Source organism: Vicia villosa, linkage group LG3 (genome assembly GCF_029867415.1).
Source record: "Vicia villosa cultivar HV-30 ecotype Madison, WI linkage group LG3, Vvil1.0, whole genome shotgun sequence".
Lineage (NCBI taxonomy): Eukaryota > Viridiplantae > Streptophyta > Magnoliopsida > Fabales > Fabaceae > Vicia > Vicia villosa.
The window spans coordinates 82,108,258-82,131,707 of record NC_081182.1 but is presented as its reverse complement, the minus strand read 5'-3'; the positions used below and the strand labels follow the sequence as shown (position 1 = coordinate 82,131,707).

At 30.8% G+C, this 23,450-nt stretch overlaps 1 protein-coding gene and 1 long non-coding RNA gene across 2 annotated transcripts; one reads left to right on the top strand and one right to left on the bottom strand.

The window, feature by feature from the left end:
* Nucleotides 1-8,353: 8,353 nt before the first annotated feature.
* On the top strand, nt 8,354-9,157 carry LOC131656212 (uncharacterized). Its single transcript, XR_009300024.1, has 3 exons — nt 8,354-8,555; nt 8,707-8,812; nt 8,920-9,157. It is a non-coding gene; the product is annotated as an uncharacterized LOC131656212 (long non-coding RNA).
* Nucleotides 9,158-21,665: 12,508 nt separating this feature from the next.
* On the bottom strand, nt 21,666-23,196 carry LOC131656211 (transcription factor MYB93). The gene is made up of 3 exons (XM_058925971.1): nt 23,019-23,196; nt 22,728-22,857; nt 21,666-22,641 (listed from the first exon to the last, which is right to left on the bottom strand). The coding sequence occupies exons 1-3, from the start codon at nt 23,149-23,151 to the stop codon at nt 21,882-21,884; spliced, it is 1,023 nt and encodes a 340-aa protein (XP_058781954.1). The 5' UTR covers nt 23,152-23,196; the 3' UTR covers nt 21,666-21,881.
* Between the last annotated feature and the right edge of the window lie 254 nt (nt 23,197-23,450).

Genomic DNA, 23,450 nt, shown 5'->3' with positions numbered 1-23,450 from the left:
CCTCATTCAACTTCTGGTATAGGTATGCCAGAGTAGCTGCCCCCCAGTTCCACTGGTGAACGCTGGTCAAGTCCATGAAGTAGCGAAGGTAGGTCACGTCGACGTACCTCGCACTCTTGTCCACAAAGATCGCAGCGCCTACCACATGCATGTACCAGCAACGGAGAGCGCAGCCACGATGATAATGTGTAAATAGGTCGTCACCCGCATCCTCGGCATCGGCCGCCGCGTCTAGGTGGTGCTCGAAATAGCGGCTCAGTATGGTGAACCGGATATGAGGCCCAGATGTCGTGATGCACTCGTAGTCAGCAGCTTCGGGCTCCATACCCAAATAGAGCGCCATCCATTCACTGGCTTCGATCCTCTGGATCCGGGAGTGGGTCAACAGCGCCCCCCTGATCGGCAGGTGGAGAAGACACTGCACATCATGCAAGGTGATCGTCATCTCCCCAACCGGCAAGTGGAAAGAAGACGTCTCCTTATGCCACCGCTCTACAAAGGCCCCTTGCATGCCAAGGCTGATGGTGGAATACCCCGTCATGCAGAGCGCACTAAGCCCTGAACCTCTCACAGCGTCGTTAAACCACTCGGCAGTCGGTTTAAACAGACTGAAAACCTTCCGGGCGTGGTTCACTATTTTCAACGACTCTCTCTCCTGTTACAAAAAAAAAACAAATAAAAAAGTATGTTAAATAGACCGTTAAGAAAATATTGAATAAACGTCTAAATTATAAACGGTTAAATAATGTAGTCGGGCAAATTATAAAAAATACCTCTCCCTCCCAGATACGCCGAGCGACGTGATCGCGGTAGGTAAGAAGCACGGAAGTGTCACTGGGCCCTCCCGAGAAGCCCTCCTCCTGCTCATCCTCCTCCCCGAGTGGAGGGTCAACATCCGGTACCTCCTCCGCCTCGTGGTATGGCATTGCCACCTCCTCCTCCTCCTCCTCCTCTCGTTGGCGGGAAGAAGATACCCGAGCCAGACGACTCCTCGATCCAGATGTAGAGGTACCCTCGTCCATCTCCACGGGAACTCGCACACGTCGTCCCCGGCCCTGCCCCCATCCCTGTGTCGACGCCAGCTGCGCCGCCGCCCGCTCGCGTCTAGCCGACGTAGTCTGGGTCTCTCTACCCTGTCTGATGCGTGCTTGGTTGCCTGACATGTTCCTGAAAACAATTGAAATCGATTAATATGCGAGACAACATAAAGAACTAAAAAAAATTGGACTTCTGATACAATTCGGAAGTTCATTTCCGAAACTGGGAATGGAGGTGTTTTCGGAAATGAACTTCCGAAACACCCATGCGAGGAAGTTTTCTGCAACTTCAATGGCAGACCCCAAAAACAAAGTTCAAAACAAGTTTTATTCAATCTAAACAACCTAAATAGCAGTACCAACCTAATCTAATACAGTTTTTGCAATTTCTAAACACCCTAATAGAGATTTTAATAATGGATCTAAAAATCGAAAAAATTGAAAAACTTACCAATTGAAGAGATTGGGATGATTTAGGTTGAGTTTGGGAAGCTTTTGGAATGTCTAAATGTTTGATACACACTTGCTTTTGCAGAAATTTTTGAAGAGAGGAAGTTTGAAGTAGATTTAGGGTAAAGTGAATGGGGGAGGGGGGCTGTTTTACTAAATCTGCAAAACGCGCAGTATTTCGGAAGTTCATTTCCGAAATGGTGTTTTCGGAAATGCATTTCCGAAATAAGACAAATTTTGAGAAAAAAAGGCGCTTTCGGAGATGCATCTCTGAAAACACATTTTTCTTGCATTTCGGAGATGCATTTCCGAAGTAAGGGGTATTTTGGATTTTTCACCAGAGGTGACCTAGAAGGTTGGGAGGTGGGCAAAGAATTTTCCTAAAAATATAAAAAACACAACTTATTATCTTCATTAAAAAAGGATCCATCCAAAAAATAGTCATGATAATTTGAAAAGGACCCGTCTAGAGAGTACTTATCATGGTTTCAGAAGGATCCTTTTGATATTGTTCAACAACTGTGGAAAGTAGCCTAAGGTTTCTAAGCATTTTAAAATACTATGAAGATGACAAATACATTATAAATTTAAATATATACGACATATTGTTTGATGGTTACAGAAAAAACAGAATCCAGTTCACTTAGTTTGAATGAAAAATGAGAGATTAGAGTTTTTTTAGTGTGAATATTTTAATATGTTAGGCTTGATAATTGATGTAATGAAGAAGGAAAAAGTCACATACACATTCGCTTCGGAAGAATCCTTCTAAAATAAATAGCATTGGATGGATCCTTATAGTAAAGAGCAAAAATTGAAAATTTGGGAAATCCTTGAAAACGGGAGATATGTTGAGAATTTTCTCTAATTTTTTATATATAAAAAAATGAAAAGAATAATGATTACTATTATTCTTATAATTTTGTAATGTTTTTGTTAATTAAAGTTCAACATGAGTTTTTGGCTCATTATGCTATGAAATTTAGTAGTGCAAATGAATAAAGTTGTTTAAATTTACAAAAAATATGCATTATGAAATTAAAAGGTTCAATAACATAAAAAATTGATATGTAGGGACAAAGAATAATAACAACTAAAATAAATGGTCTTTAACAAAAATAACTCTATACAATACCACAACAACTTTACTTGATAGAAAAAGATAGAAGACAAGAAACACAATAACTTGTTTATCCAATTTGATTAAATGATCTACTCAGGGAAAGAGAATAATTATTCAATTCACCATACTTCCAAAAGTTGTTACACAACTTTACAAATGATTTATCAAGAAATAATCACCGAAGTTTCCAAAATAAATTCAATTTCTTACCCACGTGTTTCTCAATCTCTCCAACTTTGTATATATGAATCACATAAGGCCAGGATGTTTAAAAGTGTTTCTCAATTCCCTTTATAGATTTCTTAGGGTTCCCAAGTTTCAACAACACATTGTTAGAAATTTGCCCTTGTCTCTATAAGATTACCACTAGGATTTTCAAACTCCCCCCTCTATCCTCATCATCTCTAAATTTCTGAAGATTGTTAAGGCAATAATGATGGAGATACATGATTATAATTATTGAAATCCAACTAATACTTAACGAGCCAAAAACACAATCCATGAACAAACAAATTCGCAAAGCAAAGCAACCAAGCTCTATATACAAAAAAAGTCTGGATTAGATCTGATACTAAACATACTTGAATCACCGCGCCCACCTCACCACTAACCTCCGTTGACTCCCTAACTAATGTTTTTTTAGACATACTTCAACAATCTCCCCATTGAACTGAAACAATGGTGATGTTAATTTACTCATCAACCACCATGTTGCTCTCTGCCAATTCAAAACATAGTGAATAATTTTTATTCAATTCAAGCATCACTTGAACTTTGATATTTCCACTTACATCCATTTTTTCTCAACCACCTTTTCCAGTTTTAGAAGTTTAACAAGCCAACAAGTATGGTTCTTCAACCATCTTTGAATCCATATGCTTTCAAATGCCTCTATAATGTCCATGTTTCTGAGTTTTATAACCCTTGCCTTGGTTTGCATAACTGCCTCTTTGAGATGGTACAATCTCCCTTGTTATCTTATCATGAGACAAATGATAATTATATGTATCGGTAATCATTCCTCCACAACCACTAGTATCCTAATAGGAACTTCCACCTTAAACCGAGTCTTCTCCAGCATAGTTTCCAAAAAATTCATCCCCGAGTCTTTAATCTTTTTCCCCTGGCATGAATCATTGAAAGTAATACATCTATGATTGATGAACTTCAATCTTTCAGGTTCCACTCCCAATAGCTAAAAACCCTTCATACCTTTTCGATATGTTGGATAAGTGACTCCAAACGGAAAGAGGGGCGGGGGGGGGGGGGGGGGGGGGTCGGGGGGTGAATTATATTGCATTAAAAAATAATCTCCAATTAAAAAAATATTTGATAAAATCAATTGTTTTTATTTTTTTTGAAAAGAGTAAGCAATGTAATAAATAAATAGAATAAAATCAGAGTTAAAAACATATTTGAACACAACAGAAATAAGAAAACAATAGAAAGAAATAAAGATGAAGGATAAAAAGATTACACCAGAGATTTATAGAGGTTCATCCTAACCACTTGGCCTATGTCTTCTCCCCAAGAATATCTTCTTGAGAGTTCCACTATATGTGTGATATTTTCATAGGTTATGCTCACAAACCTTATTACACACAAACTTAGATTTTTACACTGGCTATCCTCCAAAACTAACATGAAATTTTGTACCAGGATAATATCAAAGCAAAAGAGAACTTTTATACCAAGCTCAACTCACAAATCATATGAGAGCTTTTATACCACACTTAACTCACAAACCAAATGTGAGATTTTAAAACAGATGAAGCTCACAAACCAAACAAGGGATTTTGTTTTAATTAAGAACCAAACAACAAAATATCACATGAAATATTATAAAAAATGCCCCAACACCAGAACTGAACACCTCACAAGTAAGTCTCACTCTCAAAGAACTAAGGAAAAGTGATGAAGAAATAAAGAGAGATAGGAGAGTGGAGAGTGATAAAGAGTATTCAAAATTCATTTTCTTCTATGAATGAAATTTAAAAGGACCTATCTATTTATAGGGAAAAGCGTGGCTTTAAAGTGAAATAATCCATGGGTTTTTAAATGCTGCTAATACTTAACAGCTAGGGTTAATCGATTAGTTAACCTAAAAAAGGATTGCTTTTAAATGGTGTCATCAATAATCTATTATAACCTCCTCGAATAGACTATGAGGTTACAAAAGTTATAATTGATTTACATTAATGGGATAATTGGTTATACCATGTAAACCCCTTTATTTTATTAGAACATGTCCCTAATGCATTAATTAAGCGTAAAAAGGTTTTGAGGTGGTTTTAACAAATTTAAAAAAGCTTTCTAATTGTTTGAAAGTGTGTGAGTGATTTACATTAGTAATTCAAGATCTAATCCTATACCTTTCCACACACAATCCACTTGACATGGACAATGGAAATGTCACACTTTCTCTCTTTTACAAATATGAAGATCAAAGATCCCTTGCTTGATACATCCATGATTCAACACTTCATTTGAGATTTTACTTGACTTCTATCTGATGAGACTTGATAAGACTTCTTGATAGATACCATCATTAGAGATATTGCATGTATGAGATCATCATGGATCCCACCAAATGCCGTTTGACATTATGTGTTGTCCTAAATAAAAGGCTTTGGCATCTTAATCTCCCAAGCATAACAACTTGATCACACTTCAGATGAAAACTTCACATCATAATATTGTCATCATCAAAAGCATATATGTCAATTGATTCCTATGATCATTATACATACAAGTATATAACTCCAAAATTTCCCTTTTTTTATGATGACAATGCATCTCTTAGGGAGGTGGACAAACAAAGAAACAATGGTAACAAGTTTGAGTTGTTAAAATAACCCTGACAAGTATAGAAAGTTTACTTTACTCCTCAGAAAATCATACTTCTCTCCTTTTGGCATTATCAAAAAGGCGTGAGAAAAATAAACATATAAGGAAAACATTCAAGCACAAAGATCACAATATAAGAAAGAAAAAAAATACAATTTAAATAAACCAAAAATTTCATTAATTAAAAAGGATGGAATTAAAATACAATAGGAAAGCATAAAGAAGACAACAACAAGTAAAATAACCAAGAAAGGACTACTCAGATTCCTCATAATCATCATTGAACATTATAGGAGACAACTTAAATCCATTATGAGTGAACAGATGAGCTAGGATATTGATCTTCTTGTCTGTCCTATTTTGCCTCATGATGATTTTGTTCAGAAGTGCTTATGTAGGAATAGTCTAAGTGATATCATAATCAAACTCTTTTACATTTTAAGGCTCTTTTTGCTGAGGTGGAGCTTGTTGACTTAAGGAAACTTCTTTTTCCTTAGGAGGCTTATGAGTTAGCACTCATTTGGTAATTATTATTCTCATTTTCCTATTGCATTAATTCCTATTTTGGTTTGTAATATTTGTCTGAGTCTTCACCCTCAAGGTTTAACAAAAATACTCCAGGATTTTTGTTATCAACCCACCATATAGTAACCACATATTCTTTTTTCTTTCCATCATATGATGGATCATAGAACTAGCCCTATTATTTCTACTTTAATATCCAGCAACCAAACTGTGGAAACATCAATTCTAGTTAATTGCCCAAAGTTGTGTTTTCGTAGGACAAAAATATAGTTTATCACATAGTAATTGATATGGATGTCTTGGAGCACTTTGCCCACCTTGAATAGAGCAGGAAAACCAGAGTTTTGATTTGATAGGAAGGAGATAGCATCAAAGATATAAGAAAAAGCATTATCTCCATCTTCATCTGCTTTATAATTTGGACTAGTACAAGACATGTTACAAATTTTTGCGAACTCTTCAAGAAATAAATTGATCGGTCTTACTTCGTTGGTGAGAACTCCACCAACATAACTGAGGATGGAATAGAGCATCTACTTAATATAAATCTAAGGTTGTCATGATGACAACCCTAGACAAAACCCTAGCCTTATGCTTATGTGGCAAACTCACAAAACCTCATACTTACGTGGCAACCTCACAAAGCCTCATACTTATGTGGCAAACTCATAAAGCTTCTCAAATTAAATCAAATTTCCAATTTTTTATTTTATACAATTCTATATTTATTTTAAATATAAATCTTAAATAAATTTTGCTTTAAAGATTGTCAAATAAATATATAATTATTGTCTAATAAAAAAAGATATAATCCAAATGAGTTTATTAATTCTAATAAATATAAATATATAAAATACATAATGTTGCAATAATATGGGAAATAACTTATAATAGTTTTATAAACAACTCAGTAGATTTTTTATTTTAGTAATCACTAAAATTATAAATAATAAACTACAATTATAATATAAAAAATAAACAAATATATTTTTTGATTCAAAATATATTTAAAAATTGTTTTTATTATTATTATTATCAATTTAATAAACAATAATAATAATAACATAATAAACTAGAACCATTAAGAATAATAATAAAAAAATTTATGTTATATTATAAAAATAAAAATTTAAAAATGAAACTATGTTATCCAAAATATTAGTTTAGACATAATCAATTTACACGTAAGATGAAGCAATTATTATTATTTCTAAATTAATCAACTTTTTTTTTAACAATTATTTAGTTATCTCTCCTTAACTGTTATTTTTTGTATAATTAAAATGGAATTTTTAACATTGTGATTTTAATTTGCTTTTAATAATAATTAAATATTATAGAATTTATTTGCTTTAAATATCTCACTCATTGAATATTATGATATTAATTTGGTTAATAAATTTTTCTGTGATATTTAAGTTGAACTATTTTTTCTATCCATTCCATAAAAAAATTTCCTTAATTCATAAGCCCACAAATAAATCTCATATTTTTGTTTCAAAATATTTTAAAAAACAAGTATTATATAATTAAGTTATTTAATAAAAAAATTTCTTATTTTAATTGACTAGCTACTATTTATTACCATAAATCTACATTTAATTTCTTTAATTTTTTGTCTAATTAATTAAAATATTCATTTTATTAATTTTGATAATTTATATTTTGTATTATTCTTATTCTAAACTGATAATCTATCATATAAGAAAAGTCTACCATTTGAGCAATTCTTAGCCTATCCACATCAGCAAAACACTCCACAAAATTCCACATCATCCATTCTTCATTGTGTGCTGCGGCAGTTGTAAGGGTGGAAGTTTCAATGGCATGACAGTTACATTTTCACGTCTTCCATATTCCATATTCCATTTGTAAACCGTTTCAGAAACCATTCATCTGTCACCCATCCAATCCAAATCATCATGCCTCCATTCTTCTTCGCACAAAATACTCACCACAACCATCCTTCAACAATTTCTTCAACACAGTATAAACAAAATCAAAATCTGCGAGAAACATAAAGAAAGCTACTGGCGACGGCTGCGCGAATCCGACGACTGAGAGCTATTGTGGGTTTGATGATGAATGTTGAGTTGAAACAACTCTGAATCGGCAAAGCTGGTGAGATCTTTCCGAGTTTATGTTATTTTCTCTTTAATCTATCTTCTTCTCTCTCAAACTTTCTGCATTAGTTTCTCCATTCAAATTTGATTTAGGTGTATTAATGTTGCTTAATTTAGTTTTACTTTTGGAATCAATTAATAAGACCATCAGAATCAATGACAAATCCTAGGTTTTTTTTCAATTCTTCTTACCTTTAGATTTTCCTTCCCCTCTCCTTATGCGGTCATGTATGAACGAATATATACAATTCATTAAGCACTCTCTGTTTCGTTTATACCTTTTTTAATGTGTGTGAAATTTACAAAGACGTGTGGAACTCATGTGCAATTGACTGTATTTGAAACCTAATCAAAACTTAATGTGTGTTCAGTCGAGTATAAGAAGTTCGTTGGGAGAATGTCGTCTACTTTGCTGGAAGTGACTCGGGCTGCACACGGGGAGGTCGAAAGGTTGGAGAGATTGATAGTGAAGGACCTTCAGAATGAGCCTACATTTTTTATTTCATTTGCTGACTCAGGAATACGACGTCATGATTAAACATGGATTACTTGAAATTGTTTTGAAATCTCATGTTTGTATGCTTTCCTTTTGATGTTGCAGATTTTGATGCAAGCTTGGCAAAGGTTGTTTATTTCGGTCTTTTGAGGTCAGGGCCATGTTTCCTGGAAATCAATCAGCAATGCCTGCATAAATAATTACTTCTCAGGTAGCGAATTCACGTTAACGTTACAAATTACAATTAGCTTTAGTTTTTGAGTTAGGATTCTCTGTCGTCGCGTTTTTGCATTTACAACCTCTGCCTGTATTGTGTAGGATGTTGGACTCCATGCTAGGCATATCAGTACCGTGTCAACGGTGGATAGTGGTAAATCATAACTTACATTTTTTGTACCAATATCTTTAGAAATGGACTATGAAATGCAGGTCATTATATTTTGTTTACCGTTAACCTTTTGTTTATGTCACCTATTTGTTTGTGGGATAACTAACCGAATGAGTATTTCTCAGTTGGGATCTGGAAAAAAACCTGTTGGTGCCATAGCTTATTTGTCTCGAGTGGAACAATTGTTGCAATATGAATCTGATGTTACAAGAGGTATAATGAAATTGCAATCTTTTAATTTCTTAGTAAAAAATGGTTTATTTTAATATCAGTAAGCACACATGTGTCCTTTAATTCCGTGTGATTTATCACTCTTATAGGTACTATCTTAAATTCATTTTACCTTTACGTTCTAAACTGCTGCATCCATAATTCCAATCCGATAGTAGCTCATCCATTCGACGTCTCGCAACCGCTCACATATTACTTACCCGTGTGTTAACTTTCCATAGGAATGGTTGTGCGTATCAACCTATGGTTTGGTGATATTTACTGGTAAGAGCATTTTATGGAATTTCGAATGGTCTATCTATTGGTTGAAACTGACAGTGATAATGTTGTCTACTTTCATAGAAAATATTTGTTTCTTTCATAGGATAATGTTCCATCTCACTGTAAGAACTATGATGAACTGGAGGTAAGAAATATTTGTTTATAGTTTATGCTTTGCCAATGGGAAATAGTTTGATTTAGGGATGAAATTCCCGTTGGTGCCTTTGCATCCCTTTTCTATTTGATAGATAAATTCCCTATGTATGCATTCTTAGTTGCACATTGCTTATCCACTGAGGGGATTAATTCAGGGGCACTGAAATCTCCTCAACAAATTCTGTCAATGTCATTTCTCGCAATTGATATTTATGCAAATTTTGTCATTTTGATGGGTTATCAATCACTTCTATGTATATGACCTCATTAGATGGGTTGTTCTTACATTTGACAGCGGAGATAGCAATATTTGAAAATAACATTGTTGTTTACAAGTTTGTCCAAGACCTTCACTCCTTTGTTACCGAGAGTGGCGAAAAAAATGAGCTTATTTTATCCTCAATTCTGCAAGAAATTTTTTATTCTGTTAGCATGCTCAGGTTGTTTTCTGATACTTAACTTTTTTGCCTATGCGTGATATTTCAAGGTGTTGTCAATCTATCACTATGGACTTGGAAGTCCTTAATGATTTTACTCGCTTCTCCCTTTTTTCATCTAAAGGCAATGTGGATAAGAAGGCAGCCCTTGAAACTGATACGGAAACTGATATGGAAATTGTACAGCAATTGGTGTTTCCGGTGTTGGTATTGCAATGGCGGCATATGGAGCTTTTGATTGAATAGTAAGTATTGCCATTGAATTCAAAACTGCAGTACCTTGAGTGGTGGTTCAAAAGTGACTTCATTACGTCATGCTTGTGAGCATTTCTTTCTTATTTTCTTCTTATATCTGTTTTTCTTTGGTATTGCAATGGCGGCATATGGAGCTTTTGATGGATTAGTTTGATTGTGTTGTTGATAAAGAAGAAGAAGAGGATGATTTTGAGTTAAAGGGAAGTGAATCAGAGGTTGAATGACCTGATACATCGTTGTTTATTGTGTTTCTTTATTCGTTTCAGAATCTTCGATGTTGATTTCGAGTAGTCTGAGGAATGTGGTTTATGATTCGCTTCCGTCTCTTATTCATGGGAGGAAATGGTTAATGATGTACAGGTAAATCATCTTTTGTTGATTAAGGATTATGTGAGTCTATTAGGAGTAACGCTGAGGAGATTCAGTTACCCGATTGAGGCGTTGCTTGATGTTTTAAGCCAACATAGGGATAAGTATCATGAATTACTCTTGTCGGATTGTAGGTAGCAGATAGCAGAGGCTGTAGCTGGTGATAAGTTTGGGCAGATGGTGATGAAGAAAGAGTATGAGTATTCGATGAATGTCTTTCTTTTCAGATTCAAACATCGCATATCATGCCCGCTTTTCCTTATGTGGCATTGTTTTCTTCCACGGTGCCTGATTGTTGTCGTATTGTGCGGTCATTCATTGAGGATTATGTTAGTTTCATGTCGTATGGCGGGGAGCTTGAGTTCTATGATGTTGTTAAGAAGTAATTAGATAAGCTTTTGGGTGAGGTTTTAGATGAATCTTTATTAAAGCTTATTAATACGACAGTTAATGGTGTCTTCCAGGCAATACAAATGGCAGCAAATATGGCTGTTATGGAGCGTCTGTGTGATTTTTTTCTTTCGCCACGCGACACAACTTTCAGGGGTTACTTTGAGAATGGTGGAGAGAAGCAGGAGCCAGTTACCTCTGAGAAAATCCCGTGATGCATTAAGTTATCTCTTATATTAATCGGTGTTTTTATGTATTTGCAGCCAAAGCACTAGAACCATTTCTGCAAGATTTGTGCCATAAGACATATGATGTAACACTTAGGAGGGGAGCAAAGACTATGAATGCTTGTAATCAAAGGTCCCAACCCCAACTTATTTTTTGCTAGCCAAGTTAATTTTCTTTTAAAAGCTAAAACCAATATCATTTTTGCTATGTACTTTTACGGTCTAACTAATCTTATCGATTCATTTGTAGGTGATTAATAATGCTTGTGCAACTCAAGCAATCTTATCTATTCTTATTAATTCACTTGGTGTGGTCTCTTTTTCTCTTTTGTTGTTAGTCTGTAGGTCTTTCATGGACTGTTACAAAAGGCCGGGTCACTTTCACACCAATTAGTCCTATTGTAAGAAAGTACATGCTATGATTCTTATTATATGCTTAAATTATTTTATAAATGAAAGATTGGAGAAATGGCTTCACTGTCTTCCTATGCATATAATATTAAGGTTTTTAATTCAATTACCTAAGCAACAACTCATTGTCCTACATTGATAATATTGAAATAAGAACAAAATTATTTTGCACGTCTAAATTACTTTTTTATAAGTTTTATTTTGTCTTTTTGTTTTTTCATTATTATTACATTTTAAAAAGCGCATCAGTACCCGAACAAATGTACGGGTATTCAGACCATAATTTATACAAACGCACGGGTTATTATATTTTTTTTTGTACAATTAAAAAATATAAAATTAAATATATTTAAAATAATACATAACTCCAAACACGGGAATAATTATTGTTTTTTAATTATTTGTTACTAATACTTTTATTTTAAAATGATTTTTTAATTTAAGATACAATATTTTTTAAGATAATATATGAAAAACTGATTATATATTATTAATGTAATCATTTTACTAATATATGTTATTAATGGTAAATATTATTTTTAAATTAATTAGTAACTCTTAATTTTTTTTGTAAATAGAACAAATTTTTAATTTCTTAACTCAACAATAACATCTTTAATTCTTTTATTAATGTTGTTAAAAAACTTTAAATCACATGATAAATTATAATTGATAATGAATTTTTTATTAGAAATACGGGTATGAGTCTGAGTACTTAGGTACCTATAGGGCACGGGAACAGGCTCAAACGTTGGTGCACACGCAGATATGGGTTCAAGTACGGAGATTTTTCAAACTGCGGGTGATCATTTGTTTAGGATCAATTGGACTAATTTATTTTCTTAATTACTTTTTACTTTCAATGTTTAATTTTTTTAATATTAGTATTTTTATAACTTAATCCATTTTAATCAAAATTAAGCCTTTTTCTAATACCTTTTATTTTCCTCAAACCAAATGCACGAAAATGACGGGTTACCCGTAAGTTTCTGAACTTATTTTTTTTACATTTTTATTATATTTTAAAACAAAATTATTCATATATAGGGATAATTATACAATTGATTCAAATATTTTTATATATGGAATAATATATATGATTTCTAATTTGATTTTAATCAATTAATATTAACGGGAACATAAAGTTAGTGATCAAAATAATTAATACTAACGGGAATATTAAATTACTGATCAAATATTGAATATTAACGGGAACATGAAGTTACTGATCAAAATACATTAACTTAAATACTTTAACCAACCCTTGGGCCCAAACTATTAACAAAATATTTTTATTTTTCAAACATCTTTTCTTATTATATTAACCTCTCCCCTAAAAATTGATCTTTTTCTATCATCTTTTATTTTCCTCAACCACAATGCGCGAAAACGACGGGTACCCGTGCGAACGCACGGGTAAGACACTAGTTAACTATGAAACATATTCCTCTATGTAATTTATACAAATTCTTGATTTTCATTCAATATGTAATTAATAAAAAATGAGTTACGTAAATTTCTTATATATAGCTTATTATATATCACTCTTTCCCCCACATTTCACACGGGCGTGAAATTCAAGCAGTATTGCAATATTGTGTTACAGGAATAATAGAATTTTTTTCAATTTTTCTAGAATCAAAATTGTACTATATGGTGTAATTATTATTTTATATATTGTATTTTTTGTATAGATTATTCAGTTTTCAATGTAATGTAAATAGAGTGGTTGATCGCAAAATACAAAGTATGTGAGGTGAAAATATATTGTATAGAAAAAAAAGAAGTTATGAATGGAGGCAATCAAATGCACATTTAAATTGGAGGTGACAAACATGAAAATAGGTATGACTTATTTAGTGAGATTTTTGATAAATTAATTGTAATTGTTTAATATTACCATCAATTATATATGATGAAATCTTGAAGATTAAGTATGTATATATGAATTTTGAATGATGATGGTTTTCATGTCTTAACTTCTTATGATTTGTAAAATTTCAGGAAAAACATTATATTGTTAACCTTATTGTGTTTATAATTGCAACACTTATCTATTAAGTTATGTTTATAACATCTTAAATTATAAGAATGATATAATGTTATTATTATTTTTCATTTAACCTTAAATATTTTTTATATCTTTTAATTTCAAAACACATTTTCATTTTTTAATTAATACTTTATTATTATACGAATAGTCAACCTTTTTTGAGAAAAAAATATATTATGAGTATCTATTATATTTATTGAACATAACCACTCTAATCGTTTATTGTCGTAAATAAATTCATAATATTTACTATTTATATTATACTATTATTGTTGTTGTTATTATATTATTATAATTTTTTGTACAAATTATTTTATGATATATATTATTATAATTGCAATTTATGTTTGTTTGATGCATTAAACAATATTGCAAATATGTTATTTTCTTCATTGTTATAATTATTCGTTATAACAATATCAATTTATGAATAATGATTAAATGTCGCACATCTGAATTATATATGACACTCTCTCAAGTCTCTTTTTGTTTATATTATTGTTTTCTAATATGAAGATAATTTGAATCAATTTTTTTTACAATAATTAAATATTACACATTTGAATTAAATGTCACATCATTTTTATTGTATACTTATTTTTTGTGCAATTTTTAAAATTCTATAAAAATTAATGATCATATATTTTTATTAGTATAACACGTTTTGATTACATTAAATACAAATACGGATTTGGATCATCGATTGTGTTTTCCGTGCAATACTATAGCAGCTTCTTTATGCTTTTATCTCTAATATTTTTCTCTTTCTCATTCCCATCATTATATGTTTATTTAAAATATAAATGAACTGTGTACAAAGACTTATACCAATATTTAAAAAAAAAACTCCATGTATACAAAGACTTATTACATGATTTTTTTATTTAAAATTCTAATAAGGCAATATAATTCTACAAAATTTTAAATATTTGCATTATTTTTTTATGTTGTTAACATAGTCCTTAAAAGCTCAATCTAATACATATCGAATTTATTATTTTGGCATTTAGAATTTTTTCTGGCAATATTTATTGAAAATAAATTTTATTTTTCAATTAAAAAATGTTTTAGAAATTAAAAGTCACATCACACTTGAACCATATATAATATTTAAAATATATTTAATCAAACCCGTACAACGCACGGATCATAGATCTAATTTTCACTAAATTTAAAAAAACTTCTAAATGCTAAATCATAAACCAACATAATTAAAGTTTAGAGTTTAAGATTTGTTTGGATAAACAATTTATTTCCAACTTATAACACAAGTACTTAGAATAAATTTGTATAAATTATTTTTAAGCATAAATGGTTTATTGATCCTTGTAAGTTAGTGTATTTTTTTTTTTGTCCATAATCAGTTTTTTTTGTGTGTTGAAAATATTCCCTGAATGTTAAAATTATTTCGAGTTTTGACCCTAAAGTTAAAATCCGCACAAAAATCTGCAGGAAATCTATAAATTTTAAATCCGCAGAAAAATTCTAGGAAACCTACAAATTTTCCTACGAATTTTAAATTTAAGGACTAAAACAAAAAAGATTTAACATTCAGAGACTATTTAAAAAAAACATATTAGAGACTAAAAAACACGCAAACTTACATACTAATGGACCATTTAAACCTTATTTTTATAACAAAAATTAAAATAAATTAAAATTATTCTTATATATAATATAAATTGTTTTCATAAAGTATTTTTGAAAAACTATTAAAATAAGTTCAATAAAATTTATAAAAATTATTATAAGCTATTTAATAAAATCTCTTGAGCATATCTTAGGATTAATACCACTTTTCACTTCTGTAATATAGGCGAAATTCGCTTTATCCCATAATAATATATATTTTTTAGTTTCCCCCTATAATATATTTTTTTGTTTGGATTACCCCCTAAGCATGCAATTTAAACACTAAATCTGGGGTGAAATCAAACAAAAAAAATATTATAAAAAGATAAATTTTACACTTAAGAGACAAAAGACATAATATTTTTATATTTTGAGGGAGTGTTTGAAAAAAAAAATATTTTATAGGAATGAAAAACAAATTTCACCTGTATTGCATAGAGATTTTGTATACTTAACTTCATATCTTAAAACTTGTTAATAAATAAACTCAATAATATTTAGCTTATACTATGAATGGAGTAGAGTATATAGTAACTCCTAGAATGGTGGAAATTTAAAAAAAAAAAAAACTCCTAAAATGATTGAAGGTATGAATATGATTGTTCTAACTACCTCCCCCTTACATCATTTTCTTCATTGATGTTGCCACTGGCAAGACACCCATCACTTCCAAGATGTTACCACTATTTCATTAATTTATATTTACCTATATTTCTAAATTAATTAATCCATCAATCAAACAGCAGCATGAGTCAAACATACTTAGTTTAAACGTGAAAAAAAAAATCATTTATAACGTAAATAATTGCAATGACATAAGAATCTTTAAGTAGCACACAATCCATAGGGTAGGATTAGGTAATGAAAATTTTCACTACACATTTTTAATTAGAAGATTATATAGAAGTAGAACAAACCTAACCACATTGTGATTTTTCTTTGCTACTTTGACAACCATGACAAAATTGACCTCAACCAATGAAAATATTATAAGTAATTAAGTATACCCTTTGACAAGGCACACTCCAAAAAAGTAGGTTTAATTAATTAATTACAAGTCCACTGGTGCATGTACATCTGTAAAACATCAGATTCCTTGCTATGAGTATATAATCTAAGTGTTTTTATTTTTTTATTTTTAAACAAGGCTTAGTAGTCAACTTTTTGATTGGAAATATATGAAATCTAACTGCTCACAATGGAGAGGACCTTTTTTGGCCTTAAGCAGCCATTTGCCTTAAAACTTTTGGATTTCTTGCATTTCAAAGATTTTATAATGTGGTTTAATTTAGATGATATTCAATCCATCATTAATTTTTGTATTAATCTTTAAATTAAATCCTTTTCAAACCTTTCCCTTTCTCATATGGAAGGTTTGGTTGCTTTGAATATCAATAGTGATATTTGGGTTTTTGTTGCTATTGACTTTACTCATGAAGGATGACATTTCAAAGTTTCTTAATACACTTTAAAACGGTGGAAAAAATACTTTATAAAAGTTTGAAAACGTGTTTTAGATTTTAGAAACGCATTTTCAGATGCATCTCATGCACTCATAATTTTATTTGTTTTTAAACTACGCTCCAGTTTTATATTTAAATTTATTCTGGATATATATTTTCTGACGCACCTAAAAATGTATTTTCGGAACCTGCTAATTAAATAATCTGTTTGTAAAAAAGTAAAAAAAGGAAGAAAGTTGCATATTTCAATGGTTATGTGGGAGATAACACTTGATGTTTGTTGAATAAAACTTCACGAGATTAATTATTAGTATTAGATTTTTTGAACATCTTGAAATTGATGCATGATTCTTGCTTATTAGTTTAGTTATTTGTTAGTAGCTTAGTTATTGTATTTTTAATAGGTTTCGGATATATATATATATATATATATATATATATATATATATATATATATATATATATTAAAGATATTTCAAAAATACATTTTTGAAATAAATTTAATCATACAATTGGAGCGTATCTCAAAAACGAATGAATACTGTGTGTTTGAGGTGTGTCTAAATATTGGTCAGATGAAACAAGATGAGTTTTGTAAGAATATGTAAATAGGGTTTAGTGGTCCACTTTGATTATTGTAAATAAAATTTAGTAAAATATTAAAATCTTATTATTATTTTTATAAACTTAGAAAAACACATCTTTAAGATCAATTAAAATAATAATAACACTCTCTAATTTTAAAATACACAATAATGTTTTCTACGCACAAATACTATAAGTAAATATCATCTATAAATATATAAGATAAATTTAAAGAATTGGATAAAGGAGTAATACTAAATGTTTGAAAATATAATAGAAAAATATCATCACTAATCTATTGATACTTATAATTTGTAACAATTTTTTTTTACAAAGAAACTTATAAAAAATAACTAAGTGAGTAATGATCAAAAGAGCTGGTAAGAGAATGGCGGTTGGGGGATGAGAATACGTTGGGTCGCGATAGACTTTATTAAATTCGTGTCTTACTTATTAAAAATTTTAAAGTTTAAATTTGATATGTAATTTATCATAAATTTATTTTTAGATTTGAGTTTGGCCTTTTCGAAAATCTGCTCGATCTATTATCCTACTTAAAAGTATATTTTGTTTCAACATTTATAAATAAGCAATTCAGTTAATATTTAAATAAACTAACAAATTAAAAAAAATCAGTGAGACTAAATATTTGTGTGTAATGACTTATGTTTAGTTTAGGCATGACAACAAAACCCATATCCACGGGTACCCACCCGAAACCACCCCGAAGTTGATAGGGAAAACCCGTTTTGATTGAGTTTGGGTTTGGGTTTTTCCCGGTTACAAAATATAGGAACGTGTCGTGTAATGGAGACACTAGTACTCACCCCGAACCTGCCCAATTTAATTCATTGTGTAGATTATTATATATTTTTGATAATTTAGAATATTAAATACATGTACAAAGTTTTTATATTTTTATTTGTATTTATTATTTAAAATATTTGAGATGTAGGTATTGATTTTTTTAAATTGTTCCATTTTATTATTTATAAAGTAATTTAATTTTGGAAAAAATAAGTATTTTTATTAAAAAAAATTGATTTCACTAAATGGATGATGGCGAGGCGGGGGTACCCGAACCCGTTTGAATCGAGTTTGGATTTTAATTCTCCATCTCCGTTTGAGTTTGGAGCAGGGAACGGGGATTGTTTGGAAATTCGGGTTTAGATTTGGGGGATGTAATAACCGTCCCCGACCCGCTCCGTTGTTTAAAGATAAGTTTTGTATGGCTTATTTTTATTGCACAACAACCATACTTATCTTTTTAATAATTTAATAATGGAAAAGGGTGATGTGAATATCAAAAATGAATGGAGATTTAATTTCATCTTAGTGATGGAAGGGTTATGAAGAGTTAAAAAGAAAAAAAAGTGTTAAGAATGTTTCTAGTGCATGAGTGTGCCCTATAAGTTTTGAAATCTCAAAGATTGTTCTCTCATTAGCCTTATTTTTCATAACTCGTTGTAGTGTGAGAGGTTTATGCCGATAGGTAGTTTCTTATTTTGGCATAATTTGAACCGTAGTCCTTTCTATCAAGTTTAGTGTTGTCCTTTCTATCAAGTTTAGTGTTAATAACAATTATTTAAATTTGAATGATTTGAATGAGATTAAAACCAACTCTTAATTTTATTTTTAAGAGTGAGTTCAAATAAATAGCATGAAGCAATCGATCTACTAGGCATTTGGTAGAGGGTATACTTGTTCTCATATTTCTTCTCATATTTATGGTATACTTTTAATTCATATGAAATAAAAGTTTCAACACATCTAATCACATCTATCTCATGAGGCCAACGAAATTGACCATGACTTCATTAAATTTGAGTTAAATAGATCGAATAATAATCTTAGAATTTTCTTCATAGTTTCTGGTTTTGACTCTTCTACTATGTTAGTTGAAAAGAGGCCTGTCACCTCCTTCTAAGAAAATTTAGTTTTCTTATTTATTTTGTCTTTTTGAAGGTACATTTTTATACAACAAAAAAAATATTAATTCATCTATAATCCATGAGCAACTAGTTACTCACATTTAAATTTCATCAATATATTTCTGTCTAATCTATAATTTTGTCAAGATTTGACCCTTGTTTAGCAAGAATGATACTCCCGATCTATTTTAAAATGATTATCGTTTTCGCAAATAAAATTTCTTTTAAATTGAATGTCATTATCACTTTTTAATGTAGAAATAATTATTATTTTTACAATTGTGTTCTTTAATCATTATTTTGTATATTACTTTCAACATATTTATAAAGTTAATTTAATAAAGTATAATATCTTAAAATAATATTATCATATTATTTAATCTGTGTGTAATAAACTTTAAACGACAATATTTTAAAATAGATGGAGGTAGTACTAATAAAACCTGAAGTCCACATTGACTTGGGATGGGATGGCTATTGTCTAATCAGTGCTTACAACAAATATTGGACAGTAGTGATCAGTTTACACTACATTATCTGGCCAGAGCATAATTGTTGTTTGAATTGTTCAGTAAGCTGCACTTAAGAAAGTGACCCCTTAGACAATATTTTTGTTTGACTTTATAAATTGTGGTTATGATTTTATTGGGATGTATTTTGTTTCTGTTTTTGTTTTTTAGGGTAACAACTCTTAGGTGTTTGTTGTTATTTATATTTTATCATTTAAATACTACTTGCTTGAATTTATGTCCTTTAAATTGGAGAAACAATCCTTAACTTTTCGTTTTTATTTCGTAGACTTTCATGGTTCGCATCCACTTAAATATTTAAATCAAATTCATGGATCTTTTTGCAAAACAACCTTACATCTTGATCTCCATTACTCTTGATTCAATTGTTAGTCTAATGGTTATGTTGCAACAATATTTTATGTGAAATTTCGGATTTAAAGTTTAGGTAATCACATTTACTTTACCCAAGTATTTATTTAAAAAGTGTTGACGACGAGATTAATAACAAAATAATTAAAAAACATTGATCATCATGTATCTTCTACTCTACCTAATTTTTAATATAGTTTAAAATTTAGACGGTCATTCTTTGTCTAGAAAGAAGTGTTTCTGACCGAGTTATTTAGTTCGATAGTGAGAGTGGTTAAACGGGATCGACAAGATGGCTGGGTGTGAATCTCTTATCTTTTGGGACGCTTGCCTATGTTACACTTTTTCTTTGGCAATTGGCGTGGAATGTAGATCGGACCGATTGATACGAGTTGACCAGGGTTTGGAAAAGTTGGGAATGTTTTAAAGTGATGGGTTTTTTTTATAGGTGTAACAAGATAGACTGCCGATCAAGAAGAATCTTTTTAGTTGTCAAATTATGTTGGTTGAAATTGACAAAGGGTGTGTGCTTTGTCTAGGTCATGTGGAGTACGTGGATCACTTGTTTATTCACTGTGAGGTTGCCTCATCGCTCTGGTACAAATGCTTATATGGGTAGATATGTCTACCCTGCACTTCCGCGCTCGATCTTAGAGGTTTTTGAGATTTCAGGATCTTGGTTTGGATAAGAAATATCGTTTAGGTTTGATTTTGATCTGACATTCAATCGTTTGAATTATTTAAAAAATGTGTAGTAAAATTATTTTTTGTCCGAAAAGAAAGACCATTAATCAACGGACAACTTCGATTATTGGTGTGACTTAGAAGTAAGTTCATGTTCACATCTCGGCTTTAGCCTTTTATTTATTTGATTGGGAGCGAGACTCGAAACTCGCTCTAGTGCCTTCGTTTGTAGTAGTGTGACAAATTGTTCTCTTTTGTCTCTTTTGTTTTTTTTTTGATAGTCGTGCTAATCTCTCTTCAACTTGTATTTTTTTAGAGGATGTTGTACCTAGTATTTTGGTATAGTCTTTTTAATGAAGCTGATGGATTGATTTTTTTTCTTTTTTGTGGATTTTATTCTGCTAGCCTTCCTTTCTTTAGACTTTTGTTAATCTGTCTTTTGTTTTCTTAGTACACTAATGCTCTTGTTTGCATCTTTTATTTATATTTATTTTTTAATATATTTTAATTGCTTTGCTATTAAAAAAACAATAGAAGTTGCAACATAGCAATTTTAAACATCTCCACAAGTTCAAATACAATAATAACCATATTTGTAGTTTTATTAGAAGCAAAACTTATACACAAACAAAATACTTAAACAGTCAAAGACAAATTTCTTTAAACAAAGAACATTTATATATTATATTTATCTATATAATAATAGTGATAATAACTGTTAAGAAAGTGATACTAGGAGACTGCCCAAAGTTATGTACAAAACATATATTACTCAAATAGACATTCATATATCAAAATATATATATAACTCTATAACAAGACCTATATGCTTTAGTTAAATGGAAAGAAAAAAAACAATAAGCTGACAAATGCATAACACACAGTCACACTCACACACAACAATTCAACCTTAAACAAATGAAATACTATGATAAATCATGCATAATAGGGTCCTCAAAAAAAAGTTCAGACCAATAAGCTGTTGCAGATGGTCCTCCTCCTCCTCCTGCTCCATAGCTAGAAGTGCTGCTGCTGGCATCCGGAGGAATAACTGATATTGGAGCAGAAGAACATGACGGAACACTATTAATCCATGATGTTTCATCAAGTGTTACAAAGTTTGTAATAGTACTATTTTGACCCTGTTCATTATTCAAACATGATTGTGAACTGAAAGAGACTTGTGGTGGGTCTAAAAAGTGTTGAGGTATCATACTTTGGTGGGGGAGTGGTTGAGAAAATGAGGCTGCATGAGTAGTGCTATCAGCATCAATTATTGTGTCTTGTTTCACATTAGATATTGTGTTTAACAAACACAAAGGTTGTTGTTCTTGTTGTTGGTGTTCCATGTTTGTGATGCTGATGCCATTATTTTGGTCATAAGAATTATTAATATTTGAAGATTGGAGTAAATATTGAAGACACTGAAGTTTCGCAACATGAACTGCATCTGCTTGTAAACTACTCATTGCATCCCATGATGATGACTGATGATGATGATCCATAAGATCTGTCATGTTAGCCAAAGCTAGTAGATACGGCAAAGTGGAAACAAGATCAGTTCTTGGTTGGTGAGTCATTGGATCAAAACCCATTTGAATCAACTTCTTCTTTAAATGCGTGTTCCAGAAATTCTTTATCTCGTTGTCTGTTCTTCCTGGTAGATGCGTTGCAATTGCAGACCATCTGTTAAAACAAGTTGAATTATATATCAATAGGAATTAATGATATTAGTAATAAAATTATGAAGATAATTATAGTATGAAAAATACTTGTTTCCGAGGATCGAATGAAGATGAAGAATTGTTTGTTCTTCTTCTTGAGAAAATTTTCCTCTTTTAATATCAGGCCTTAAATAATTTGTCCACCTTAGCCTACAACTCTTTCCACATCTATTAAGACCTGAAAAATTGCAAGAAAAAAATGCGTTATAAAGTAATTTTTTTTAATAGCAAAGCAGAAACGATATATTAAAATTAAAAAAGTTTAACCGAAACAAAGAGCACCAGTGCGCTAAAACAACAAAAACTAGAGATAGAGAGAGACGTATGTATTATACAAACCTGCTAGCTTAGGGAGTGCTCTCCAACTTCCATGGCCATGTTGTTGAATGTGTTCAACAAGCTTTTGATCTTCTTCAGTGGTCCAAGGTCCTTTCTTAAGGCCATTTTCATCACAACATGGGGATCTTCCCATTTTTGTTGCAAATTACTGTCTAATTAAAATGGGGGATGGTGCATGCTATTTATATATCCATGTTCTTTTTGGTTGCTTCCTGTCATTAATTTATCTTGATTAAAAAATTAACATGTAAACCTTATTAGGTTTTTAGAGATTTTGACACACTTCCTTCTTGTTAAACCCAATTTTCTTACATGGCTTGACCAAATGTAACCTTACACTATTTTTGAATTAATGTATAACAATATCTATCATTTTTTATTTAGTCGTCTAATGGCTGAGATGTTGCGGATTCAAACTCGAGCCCCTGCATT